General features: G+C 30.9%; 1 protein-coding gene across 7 annotated transcripts in view; it reads left to right on the top strand.

Moving 5' to 3' along the window:
• The window catches only part of LOC127280923 (homeotic protein antennapedia-like), a 364206-nt gene that overhangs the window by 337962 nt on the left and 12491 nt on the right, over positions 1-13753 (top strand). For 6 of the 7 annotated variants that reach the window (XM_051304330.1, XM_051304328.1, XM_051304329.1 and 3 more), the window contains one exon: positions 10549-11793. In XM_051304330.1, coding sequence (XP_051160287.1) covers positions 10998-11793 — 796 coding nt within the window. In that variant the 5' untranslated portion in view covers positions 10549-10997. Of the gene's footprint in view, positions 1-10548; positions 11794-13753 lie in introns of those variants that run through there. The other variant, XR_007842895.1, reaches the window with a different exon arrangement.

The raw sequence follows: 13753 nt of genomic DNA, 5'->3' as shown, positions 1-13753 counted from the left end.
CAAAAAAAAAATATATATATATATATCTTTTTTCAAAGAAATCTTTTAAACTGAATCGCGGATTTTATTCCGTTCCGCGCATGAGCTGGATAATCAGAACATAACCTAAAATTATACTATTTAAAAATACTTTTATCTATTTTAAAAGTCGTGAATTTGATTTTTTTAATAAAAATATTTATTTCAGAGGGTTTAAAATATACTTCTATTTTGTAATCTCGTATAACAATCAACAAAGAGCGTTGCTTGCCGCAAAATCTTACTATCCAATTAAATTCTTTAAAAGTTCTTTATAAAAGGTCGTTCCAAGTATTTTGAAAACTTATTATAAAGTTTCGCTCAAGTCTCATCATAAATTCTACCAAAACTTTAATTTTCTCTATACAGACAATTCTAATTAATAAAATGCTCTAAAAAAAAGGAATTTTTTAAAATAACAAAATTTCCAATACAAATAAAGATTTAATTACAGGGAAAAAATATCTTCACCTGAAACAGCGATGTATTTCATTGAAAACAGCGAAAGTTTTTGCTGTTTTCGACAAACATATCGCTGTTATTGATATAAAGATTTTTTTCCGTTCATTTTTTTTTTTTTTTAGAAAGAAATATTAGTTTCTTAAAAGAATTAGTAAAATTTCTCTGGTGATGAGTGTAGAAAAAAAAATGGTAAATATAATAGGGAAAGCGCGGGCGACAAAGATTTAATTAGCGAGGCAACGTCTGTCCAGCTGTTAGCGCGTCAACGATTTTAATTCGAGTCGACGCTTCTGACCGGTGCTTTGGATATAAATTCCCCAGGCAATTATTTTAGCGTTACGGACGTAGGCTCGACGGAATTTTCGTATCACCGTGTATATATACGTATATATATATATATGTATATATATAACGAAACACATCGTTCTCTGAACGAAGCCGCGAGACATACGGCGAGCGAAAAGTTCAGGGTGAGTTCTCGACTTCTCTCTTCACGACACACGAAGAGAGTTGGAGAGCGCGGTTCTTGGGTATAGTTTGATTTACGGGGTGGCGTCAAAACTTTCTACTCCCATGTCTCTTTGGAGCCGCGAACGCCCTACACGAGAAAATAAAGGCTTCTTGTAATTTTATGCTGTTGCTTTATAAAATAGAGAAAGAGAAAAAAGCAAGAAGAGACGGATATATGTCTAACATTCACCCTCTATTTTCGGCCAAAGCACTTTATTGTTTTTTCCTAAATTAAAATTTATGTTTACTTTTTTATTTCAATATAAAAATGACGATATTTTCAGAAAATATTACTTTCCTCAAAAAGATTGTAGTTTTTTATCTTTTCAACGGATTAGTGAAAAATTAGAGGTTATGTTTGCCATTGATAAATATATATATATATATCGATTCGCTGCAATTTGATTGGTTGTTCTTTTCACTTAATCGAATCGCTAATAATAATTCAAGCAATAAATTTTTCGATTGTGAAAAGAAACATTTTTTTTTTACGATTTAGTTTTCTATAAGGATTGTTTTCCCTAACAGCATCCGGATATTTGGAATATCCTATGAACGTCCTAGGGATATCCGGAAATGGGGATATCCGTAGATATTTTAATTTCCGGTCACGACTAAAACGTCCATATCCTATAATACCCGTTGCTGTTAAGGATTTGTTTGTTGTTGCGTAGATAAAAATATTACAAATATAGTTGTAATTTGAAAATTGAGCAAATATCTGAAACAGAAAAGCAAATTAAACTAAACAAATTTGATTTAAACAAAATCTGGTTGTTTCTACAAAAATTTATTTGTTTCAAAAAAATTTTTTTTTTTTTTTTGACTGTTTCTTTTTTAGAAAACAAATGTATTTCTACACGGTTATGACTTTATTACCTCACAAGTTGTCTCGCCTTTTTTCCCAAAGCAATTAAAAATGAAAAAAAAAGTTCTTCCAAGTGAAAAATAACAATGCATTGTGAATGCTAATTAGTTGCTTGGAAGTAGAAGAACCGTGTTACGCTTCCTAATACTGTAACATTTCGAAGGGTTTGCGACGTCACGCCTTGTTAAATCAGAAATCGTATATATATATTATACCTACTCGAATTAAAGTACTAATGGAGGCAAGTTAAGCAGTGCACTTTTCTCATCTACATAATTCTATACTATGATTCAACTCGTTTAATTTAATTACACTTTTTGCCAGGATTTCAATTAATCATGTCCATATTTCTCTTATTATATTATATAACTTATAACCCTTAGAAAATTAACGTTTCTTTTGTTTCCTAATTGGGTGAAAAAATTACCGTCTCTTTTTTATTTTTTAATCACGCAAGGAAAATCTATGTTAAATTAAAAGATTAATACAGAGATAAAAATTTGTATTGTGCATTCGAAATTATTAAAATTATTTATCGCATTATTTTAATTGTAAATATCTATATATTTATTTTATTATAATGGAAAATTAATTAGAGGATTTGGATTCTTTTTTTTTGACGTTTTTAGATGATGTATTTAATTTATGTTTTTTTTTCTTACTATGGGGATAAATATTAATATTAATTATGAATGTAATAATAATTAAAAAAAATAATAAATGTCAATTTTAACTTCTAATTATTATATATATTAAGAGTTAAAATAGTGCGAAAGAGAAGGAAAATTTAAGATATTTGGTAAATGAGCAAATGTGTTTCTACATAAATTATATTCGTGTACGAATTAGGGAGTTCGTAAATCACGTTTCATTCTGACATTTCAAGTGACCGTAATAATCTGCACTTTCTTTAGATTAGTATATAGTACGACTTGAATTGCTTTGAAAACACATCGTCCTTGGCAGTAGTTCAGATCCTGTCACAAGGTGACAAGCCATCCTGAGCACATGATATTTTTGGCAATAATATTCGCGCGACGCTTTTCGATATGTACTAAAAAACTATAAATTCAATTTTGTCTATATTTATGATTCTTTGGCTTCCTTTCTTGAAATTTCATATTTTTTTTTATAACTAATTTTCAAAAATGTGAAAAATAAAATAATAGGACTAATTTAGTTAACAAAAAATTAACATAAACCTAAAAATTTATCTTAATAATTAATATTTAACTAAAATATTAGTAGAAATATTAATGTTTGAATCAGTAACTGACTTTTACTAATTAAAATTATATAAAATTAATTTTACTAAAATGGGAAAAATTTACTAAGGTAGGAGGGGTCAACGAGATCGTGAAACTTTTACAACAATGAGAAATTGGTGTTAATTTTTCAGTTATTTACCATTTGCCCTTGAACTTCTCGTGTCTAGGCCAAGGTGAAAGCGTCTCGTCTGTTAAAGGTTGTTACGTCAAAGACAGAGGGAGAGAAAAAAAAAAAAGAATTTTTCCCTAGGACCGCACGCAAAAAGGGAAAGTAGGCTACTGAGATTTTAGTTTTGAAATATATATTCAAAAACTTTGAAATATATATATATATATATATATATATATATATATATATATAGATTTTAAACTATGGAATTTTATGGAAGCGTGGAATTTGCGGTAAAAGGTGTCAGTAGAGACGCCCTGCGGTGCAATTCACGCAAAAACCAACCTGTCTCTATGATGCGCCCTTTAAATATATAATATAAGCATTCACACTGCTCGCCTGCCTTAAATTTATGCAAGTGTGTAGAAACTTGCTCGCTCTATTGAAAATATTTCAAGCTTTGAAAATTGATTCTCAATCCAGTTTTAACGTAACGGTAAACAAGATTTGAAATTTTTAAATTCTCCAACGCGTCTAATTTTTCAAAAAATGAAGAAACTGTCAAAAATCAAATGTGTTTGCAAAAAAAAAAAAAATGAGGTGTTGAAATTAAATTTTGTAAACAGATTCATTGTGTGTAAAGATGATTAATGTTGGGGTCGAAAGTGACTGATATTGTATTTCACGGTCTGGAAAAATGCTTCCTCAGGAAGTATTTATGAAAAAAAAAAACCCTATATACATAATTAAACCGAGCAAATTTTGTTTAAGTATTGAACAGATTTTGTTATTTAAATCAAGGAAAATGAATATTGAAGACAAAGTCTCGTGTTGTTTCGTAAGGTTTACAACATTGTATCGGTCACTCTTTCTCTCTCTCTCTCTCTCTCTCTCTCTCTCTCTGTCTATGTTCTTTGACGGAGCGTGATCAAGATATGGAAATCCGCCAACTGTTTACTCGAGCGTCTAAGTCTCCTATATTCTTGTACTTGTGAAGTTGAATTATAATCTCGCTATTTTATGGGAATGGAGTTCATGTAAATTGGAAAAGGCTGAGTTATGATCATTGTTTCCACTACTATTAGGGTCAAGGACATGACGAATTCCGAATTTTTTTTTCCACTTTGCATTTCGCAATTACTATATTGTCAGTAATTTCATTATTATTTTTTGCAAAAATATTCTAAATTATCAAAATTATTTTTTTTCAATCGAAAATTAATTTAAAAAAAGATTTAATAAACTTTTAGGGGGGTTGAAAAGCTTTGCGAATGTCGTAAAAAAATATAAAAACAAAAGATAAAGCGCGCCTCAACAATTTCACGTGTTGAAATTTTTTTTTCCTGCTCATTATTGTATATATACATATATACAACATAGAGCGAGCGTCGCGATAACGTCACTGAGGGGATCGATAAATAAAAAAATTGCTGTCATGCAAAAATTCGTCGTTGACGCGATAGAGCGTAAAAATTAAATGACGTAAGCCCTAGATTCGTTTATCTCGCTTCAATTGCCGCCAGCATTTGCCTCCCGAACCTCGATTATGCTGATTGACCGCTGTTTCAAATATTACAACTGATTACATGTTACATGTCGTGTTATAGATTGCAACCTGCCACTGATACGATAGCAATTTTTTTTTTTTTAAAAAAAGCTGATAGAAAAATGGAGATAAATGAGGATCGTTATGGGATCATTATATATAATAAATTATCTTCGAGGAACATCTCACTTATAAGCCATTTTTTTATAAACTACATTTTTTTTTATATGAATATATTTAAAACACACTTTAATGATATTAAAATTTTTTTTTACTAAGCTTATTACATTTGTAAATATGATATATTTATTATTGTTAAATAAGAAGCTGTGTTTAAAAAAAGAAAAAAAAACTGTTCAAATTCAGTAAGAAGTGAATTTATAGTTATACATCTTGATATAAATTGCGATATATAGATAATGTGCTTATAAGTGAATTTATTATGCGTTTCAGACTCTTTTAATATCAACAGCTACTTAATCACCTCTTTATTACCTTAATGACCTAATAAAAGCCTAACCTGTAATCATAACATTAATGATTCAAATCACTGTTATAAAATACATGATTGTATCCCATAAAAGAAAATATGAGTTTCATATTCACATTTTGTATACAGCAGGTGTTTAAAACAAACACTTGTCAAAGCAATTGTTCTATTTTGACCAGGTAAAAAATTATTTTTTTTACTACAGAAAAATATTTTTACGATTTAGTTTTCTAAGGATTGTTTTCCCTAACAGCATCCGGATATTTGGAATATCCTATAAACGTCCTAGGGCGATATACGGAAATGGGGATATACGTAGATATCCTAATTTCCGGTCACGGCTAGAACGTCCATATCCTGCAATACCCGTTGCTGTTAAGGATTTTTTTGTTGTTGCGTAAAAAAAAATATCATAAATATAGTTGTAATTTGAAAATCTGAAACAGAAAAGAAAATTGTAAATATGACTAACCATTTAGTTCCAAAGAATATTTTCGCAGTATACCTGAAACAGAAAATTATAATATTAGTAGGATTATTAAAACTTTCTAAAAATTTACTATTTTAAAACGGGAACATAGTTCAATTGACGGTATATACATACATATATATATAAGCAGTGAAATCGAGTTTCACAGCTGATTCCGTATAGTAGGGGAAATGGAATTACGGATGCATTGAACGTGCCAGCAGCGACATAAGCCATTGGCGGCCGCTTTTAAGCGTCCTTGCAAACTGGTTCTCTGCTCGACTCGATTATGCTAATCGCATATGCATGTTAGCATTTGGCTGATCGCTTGTTCTGTGTGCTCTTCTCTTGTGTTTACCGATATCCAACTCACCCCTATTACCCACTGACAGAACTTACATAGGTCTTCGTATATAAACTACATTTAATTCCACCATTTGTATATCATTCAGTTGAAACAATCTTCAATATTTTCTTTTACTCACTTCATTTACATTTTTTTTCCATTTTACATTCCAATGTTTTTTTTTTTTTTCTAAATGTGAAAAAAAAACTTTTTCTCACGAAACACATTTTATACACATGATGTCCTTCCTGTAACACAAAATTCCCAAATACTTTTCGAGCTAACCTTGAAATATTTTCCCCATGTTTTATAGGTTATGTAACGAAGAATCTGCTATGTATACAGTTCCATATATTTTTTTTTCCAAAATTACCATTTTACGATGTGTTGGCAATTTGAAAGTTAATTGTGTGGGTGTGAAAATGAAGTATGAACGCACTTTTAAAGTATATATTAAAAGCAATCTGTTGTTATAATGCTTCTGTATATTAAGTTTACGACTCGTTTATGTTTTATGACTGTTTTAAAGGCGTGCCAACAGCTCGCACGAGCGCCGTGTCCCATAACTGTCACATCCAAGTGCCTTTTATGGCCCAATAGTCTTTAGGGGCTTTGCGACTGTCCGCGAGAGATACTTATATATACACAATTCTCAACTTGTTCTCATACTATTATTTTCTTTCTCCATTTTATATCGCATTGTGTATATATATATATATACTTGAAAACATGATAAATGTCTCTTTCTCTCAGCATCTGAGATTCCCATATTTTCATTTAAATCACATCATAGAAAAACAACTTACATCAACATTGAATTGTAAATGTTTTTTCTTTTGTAAAAGTTAACATTTTTATATAATTTTTTTTAACTATATTTAAAGGGAAACAATTTTTAAGGGTGTGATAATCGATGATTCAAAGGGATTAATCAAACGTTTAGAACAAAAACCCTTCTTTGATAAATAGAGGCCATCATAGTTTAGTGTGACGTCATCTTCCATAACCAATGATGGCGTCACGTGACGCTCCACCCTCTTTTCAATCACCTTGGCCTGGAACCCACCCAGCTGTCAAGCTCGCTCCACCCCGTTTTTTTTTCATTCTTATCCTGTGCTATCTCTATCGCCATCTACCAGTATATTGAAGAACTCCTTAATCCTTCAAAAACATTCTGACCATTAAGGTTTATGACTTTTCCGGTCGATGCCGCCACTTAACTAGGCCTAAATCACATAACGGGTGTTCCTACAATTCTAGACTTTTAAAATACAATAAACAATTTTTATATGAATTTTACTTTCTATTATTATTTTACCATTGAAAGTTACATAATTAACTAAATTCCTTTTTTTTTAATATAAAATGATGAAAGACTAAAAATTTTCAATTGTAAAGTTTTTTTTTTTTTTTAAAACATTAGGATATGGGGATAAAAAAAAAATAAATATCTGAAGGTAAAGTCAGAATAGAATTCAAATTCAAAGGGAAGGGAGAATTTATACGTGGGACGAAGCACGGCATAGAATCGCTATCGGCGGCCATTCATCAATCCGGGGAATCAATACGCTGGAATTAATGAAAGCGCCGCGCGAACAGCGAGCTAGCGGCCGGAATGTTAATCGCGATCGTCCCGCTTCCGACCCGAGCCTGTTCTCGTGTACAGCAAAACTCCCATGGGTCCATCCCCCCACTCCCTCATCCTCATGCTGCTGAACAACCCTTACACCCCCCCGCCTTGCAACCTCTCACCTATACCTATCTCCATTTCTCCCTCCCCCCCCCCCTCATTCCCCCGAGCGATCCTCGTTTCAAGAGCCCCCCTTTGCCCCCCCCCACCCCCTTTGCTCTCAACCCACTGTCACTATATAGCTCGCCCGATATGTATACGCGAAATACTCGCCACGCGTTTATTCTATTCGCATACGCGGATATATATCTACTTTTGTTTTCGAAAGTCGATGTCACCAGCAGTTAGATTCACGCCAATTAGGAATTCACATTTTTTTAGTTTTTAAATTTAATTTTACAAACGTTTTTAAAATGGAGGAATATTGATAAATTTTTTTTTTTTTGAGAAAAAATGTATAATAATTCTTTTTTGAACCCTCACAGCAGTGGATATTTAAGGATATCCCTTGGATATCGTATAGAATATCAATTTTCTTGCGGTAGTTTGGATATTTCTAGGATATCCTTAAAAGATAACGTTAGGATATACTTAGGGCCTACTTCGGACATACTTATAGGATATACTTAGGATATCCCTATAAAATATACTTAGGATATACTTAGGATATTCTAGGGATATTCTAACTGCTGGAATTAAATGGATATCTCTAGGATGTCCCAGGAATATCCTTAAATATCCGGTGCTTTAAGAGAACAATCAGAATTTTTTCCAACGAAAAAGAAAAGCGTTAAAAGAGCTTACCAAAAAAAAAAAAAATTCGATCCTGCGTCCCTGTTAATTAAATGGTTCCCAATTAAATTAATTTGCTAGTATAATCAAAGCAATTAACCTTTTTCTAAAATGTTGACAATTTTTTTTTAAGTAAAACGATAATTTATCAGCCAATAGGTCACACTTCTTGTTACCAACTCTTTTAAGTGTAATAAAATATAAATTTTATTTACAATATCTCACCGCAGCAATATACATATTGTCGTTTATTTACTTTTTATTTATAATAAATAATTATATATTTAGCTAATTAGTCATTTACTTGTACGTTTTAATTTATCCATCGTTACATTTGTATTAACATATTGTTATTATTAGTTTATAATAAGTTATTAAATATTAAATTCAAAAATTAATATTTATATTTATATTAAATTATTAATATTTATATTATATTAATATATTTAATTATTATTTAATAATAAATATTATTAATAATAATAAAAATAATTATTTTCAATTGATTAAAGAATTGTAAATCAACTTTACACTGAATAAAATTTGATTCCAATAAACGGTTAGTTTATTTATTAAAAATAAATATTTATTTGAAGGAAATAATTTTTTATTCTAATTAAATAAACTGTATTTTGAAATAATAAATTTTTTTTGTATTTATGAAACAAATAAAATTTAATTGACACAAAAATTATTTGCTTCAAGAAAATATTTATTTGATAATATAAAATAAGCGATTATTTGAATAAAATAAATTTTTTTGTTTCAGTGAATGTATATATATATTTGTAACTTTAAAATTTTTTCCTTTAGTAAAATAATATAACGATATTGAGCGAAATCTGTCGAATTTGTATGTGAAACATGTAATCGTCTTCATGCAGATGTTGTCAGTCGGTATAGAAGAATCGAAAGAATCTTTCGCTTATCGACAAGCTACTGGCCCTTTTAAAACCTGCTGACGTTAGTGTTCGTCCTTCTGTTCATAGAGGACCAGAATAAGTATTTGAATTCTTATTCAATAGATTACAATTGTAAACCATATTTTATTCTCCTCAAAGAATGTACAATAATTATATAATTCAATAATTTTTGAATTGTGGAATTATTTTCTTATAATATTATTATAATAAATATAATTTATAATAATATTGTACGAATTATTATAGTATTCGAAATTGTATTTCAATTTCCATAATAATTACATTTATGAAATTAAATTAATTAATACATTAAATAAAAAATATTTAAATATTAATTATTAAATTTTTTCTGATAATTATTAGAAATGATTTTTTTTAAGAAACTAATATTCGAAATTAAATTTCTGTCTTATATATTCTTCACAATGTAAACTGCTTGTATTTATTTCCTTTTATATTATCTATTTCTTACTTTTTAGTTTTTAAATATTTTTAATTCATTTTTAGAAAATTATATTCTTCTTCTCTCTTTCCTTACGTATAAAATTTAAAATTAATATGAAAAAGAAACAACTTAAATCTTTTTCAACTATATGACTATATAATTTTTTTGTCATGTATCCCCCTTTTTTCTTTCCAGACTCATTAATAAAATTCTACATTTTGTAAAAAAAAAAAAAAAATGTTTTTGAAATCCTCTATAGAAAAAGTCTCGTCTTACATACGCATATAAATATTATAAAAAGCCATTTAAATCCCGGAAGATCATCTAATCCGTATAAAATCCCAAAGACGATATTACAGGCAGACACATTTTTGTTACAGCCATGATGAACCTCTAATGATCTGGATTACTCTTGTTTAAAATACAAGTATATATCTTTTTATCCCGCCCACATACAGAAGACACTTATATGCATCACTGTCTGGGCGATGGCCGTCACCGTGACGAGCACGTGTGTACCTCGGCATCTGTCACTCAGATCCTGTCAGTCCCTTCGTATTCATATATGTACCATCAGACAAAAATTTTTACATTGCGAAAAATTTTGCAAAAATTAGTCCTCTAATTATTATTTCAATAAATCTAAAATATTGCCCTCTTATCATGTTACAGGTGCGGCCTAGCGTCGTCAGAGTGCTGGACAAAAAAACAAAAGACGTCCAGAGCGGCTCGTCACTTTGAACGAGGATACCGCACCGAGGGATGAGAAGAACTCTTTTTACTACCAATAAATCCCCCAGGTGTATTTTCAAAAAAAAAAAGTTTTTTTCTAATTGGCTAACTTACGGTTCTGTATAGTGCTCCAGTTCTCCTTTTAGTGGTGAACCAAGTGTGATAATTCCAGTCTCAAATGATTAAGTGATCCCGTGTAACAGTGTGATAGCTATTTATAAAGTGCAAAGGGCAAAATAGAAAAGTGTAGGGCGTGAGGTAAATTAGTGGTTGTAAGTGGTCAGTGTTCGTAGACAAAGAGTACAAAAAGGAAAAATTTAAACAAAAAAATAAACACCAAAACAAAAGTGCAGAGGAGAGAAGAGGTGCGTCATTGACAGTACAGTAGCATGAGTTCGTATTTCGCCAATTCCTATATCCCGGACCTGCGAAATGGCGGGGTGGACAATCCCCATCAGCACCAGCATCATTATGGGGCTGCCGTCCAAGTGCCCCAGCAAAGCCAGTCCGTCACCCAACAGCCCCAACAGGGCGCTGATCCATGTGATCCAAGTCTCCTTAGACAAGCAGTCCCAGCCCATCATTATGGAGCCGGTGGACAACAGGGTATGCCCTATCCAAGGTTTCCACCCTATGATCGAATGGACATTAGAAATGCGGCCTACTATCAACAACAGCAGGAGCATGGCGGCAGTCTCGATGGTATGTCCGGCTATAGATCGACATCGCCAAGTTCTGGAATGGGTCACATGGGCCATACACCAACACCAAATGGACATCCCTCAACACCAATTGTCTATGCAAGTTGCAAATTACAAGCGGCTGCGGTGGATCATCAGGGCAGCGTCCTTGACGGTCCTGACAGTCCGCCCCTCGTTGAATCACAAATACATCATCAAATGCACACCCAACATCCACATATGCAAACCCAACAGTCACAACATCAACAGTCCCAACAGCATGCCCATATGCAACAGCAACAGCACTTGATGTATCAGCAGCAACAACAACAACCCGGTAGTCAAGCACCCACGGCTGCTATGCATCCGCAACAACAATCTCAAACGCAACAGCATCAGGGTGTTGTTACGTCACCGATTGGTCAACAGCAACAGAGCACTCCTCAAGGTGCGGCTTCTGGAAATCTTCCCAGTCCCCTGTATCCTTGGATGAGAAGTCAATTTGGTGAGTTTGTAAATGATTAATTTTTTAGCTAATATATATAGTTCTATTTTTATGGTACAATTAACTGCGGAATGTGCAGAATTTTTAGAGAGTGCAAAACTGATGATTCTGTTTAGCAAATTCTACAATCAGTCAGAATCTAATGATTCTGTTTAGTAAATTTTAAAATCTGTTTAGGCAATTCATAACTAATGATTCTGTTTAGTAAATTTTAAAATCTGTTTGGTCACTCTAAAATTAATTATTCTGTTTAGCAGATTTAACCCTTATGACAGAAGAATCTACAATCTGTTTTGTCAGTCCAAAACTAATGAATCTATTAAGCAGATTCTAAAATCTGTTTAATCAGAAACTAATGAATCTTTTTAGTAGATTTTAAAATCTGTTTAGTCCAAAACTAATGATTCTGTTTAGTGGCATTTACAATTTGTTTAGTCAGTTCAAAACTAATGATTCTGTTTAGTAAATTCTGCAATCTGTTTGGTCAGTCGAAAACTATGGATTCTGTTTAGAAAATTCTACAATCTATTTAGTCAAAAACTAATGATTCTGTGTAGTAAATTCTACAATCTTTTTGGTTTCTACAAAACTAATGATTCTGTTTAACAGATTTAACCCTTATAAGAATAGGGTCTATATTAATAAATCTGTTTAGGAGATTCTAAAATCTGTTTTTTTAGGAAATAATGAATCTGTATAGCTGATTCTAAAATCTGTTTAATCAGAAAATAATTAATCTTTTTAGCAGATTTTAAAATCTGTTTAGTCCAAAACTAATGATTCTGTTTGGAGGCATTTACAATTTGTTTAGTCAGTTCAAAACTAATGATTCTGTTTAGTAAATTCTGCAATCTGTTTGGTAAGTCCAAAACTATTGATTCTGTTTAGCAAATTCTACAATCTGTTTAGTCAAAAACTAATGATTCTGTGTAGTAAATTCTACAATCTGTTTGGTTTCTACAAAACTAATGATTCTGTTTAACAGATTCAACCCTTATAACAATAGGATCTATACTAATGAATCTGTTTAGCAGATTCTAAAATCAGTTTAATCAGAAAATAATTAATCTGTTTAGCTGATTCTAAAATCTGTTTAATCAGAAACTAATTATTTTGTTTAATGACATTTACAATCGGTTTATTCAGTCAAAAACTGATTCTGTTTAGTAAATTCTGCAATCTGTTTTGTCAATTCAAAACTAATGATACTGTTTAACAGATTCTATACTGCTATTTGACAATAGTACCCTAATCTTTTCTCAGTGCTTCCAAAACAAAATTTAGATTTCCAACAATCAGTATTATTAACATCTAAAATTAACAAATAAAATTTTCAATTAAAAATAATTAGAACATTTTTAATAATATTCCAAGAAAACAAAAAGCACAAATCCATATATATACTTGAAACCTGCGATAATCTCCGTCTTTTGAAAAAAAATTTTAATTTATATCCTAGTATTATTTCTAAACGACCGAGACCTGTTGCAAAAATATAAAAGACATTTTACAGAATGAGGACGTGACTTGATTTTGTAAAATTCGTTCAAGGCACATTATAAAGAAACCTTCTCAGGTAAATCAGGTAGCTGTACACGGCTTTCTTTTAAATTTTATGCAACTGTAAAACTGGACTAGATTCTACGGTTTGCAAATCATAGGGTATAATGTCGCCAAGTTTTCTAGACATATACACCAGAAAACCCGAGTTATTTATTGCTTCGACCTTTTAGCCAGAGTATAAATGTTTCACCACGCATTAAATAGACCTCAACAAAAGTTCATTTTTTGGTTCAAAATTTTCTCGACTATTTTCTTTCTTCTTTTCACTTTAGACATTTCTTTATCTAGAATTTCATGCATATTTTAAATTGTTTTTCTTTAACATTCTTTTTAGATCCTCACAGTTGATAATATTTAGTTTCGATTAGAAAATTTTCAATAAAATTATTTTTTTTTT

The sequence above is a fragment of the Leptopilina boulardi genome, unplaced genomic scaffold (genome assembly GCF_019393585.1).
Source record: "Leptopilina boulardi isolate dan_hultmark-lab unplaced genomic scaffold, ZJU_Lbou_2.1 LbouV2_258, whole genome shotgun sequence".
NCBI classification, from domain to species: domain Eukaryota; kingdom Metazoa; phylum Arthropoda; class Insecta; order Hymenoptera; family Figitidae; genus Leptopilina; species Leptopilina boulardi.
The sequence above is the reverse complement of the archived record's forward strand: the minus strand, read 5'-3'. Positions and strand labels throughout refer to the sequence as shown.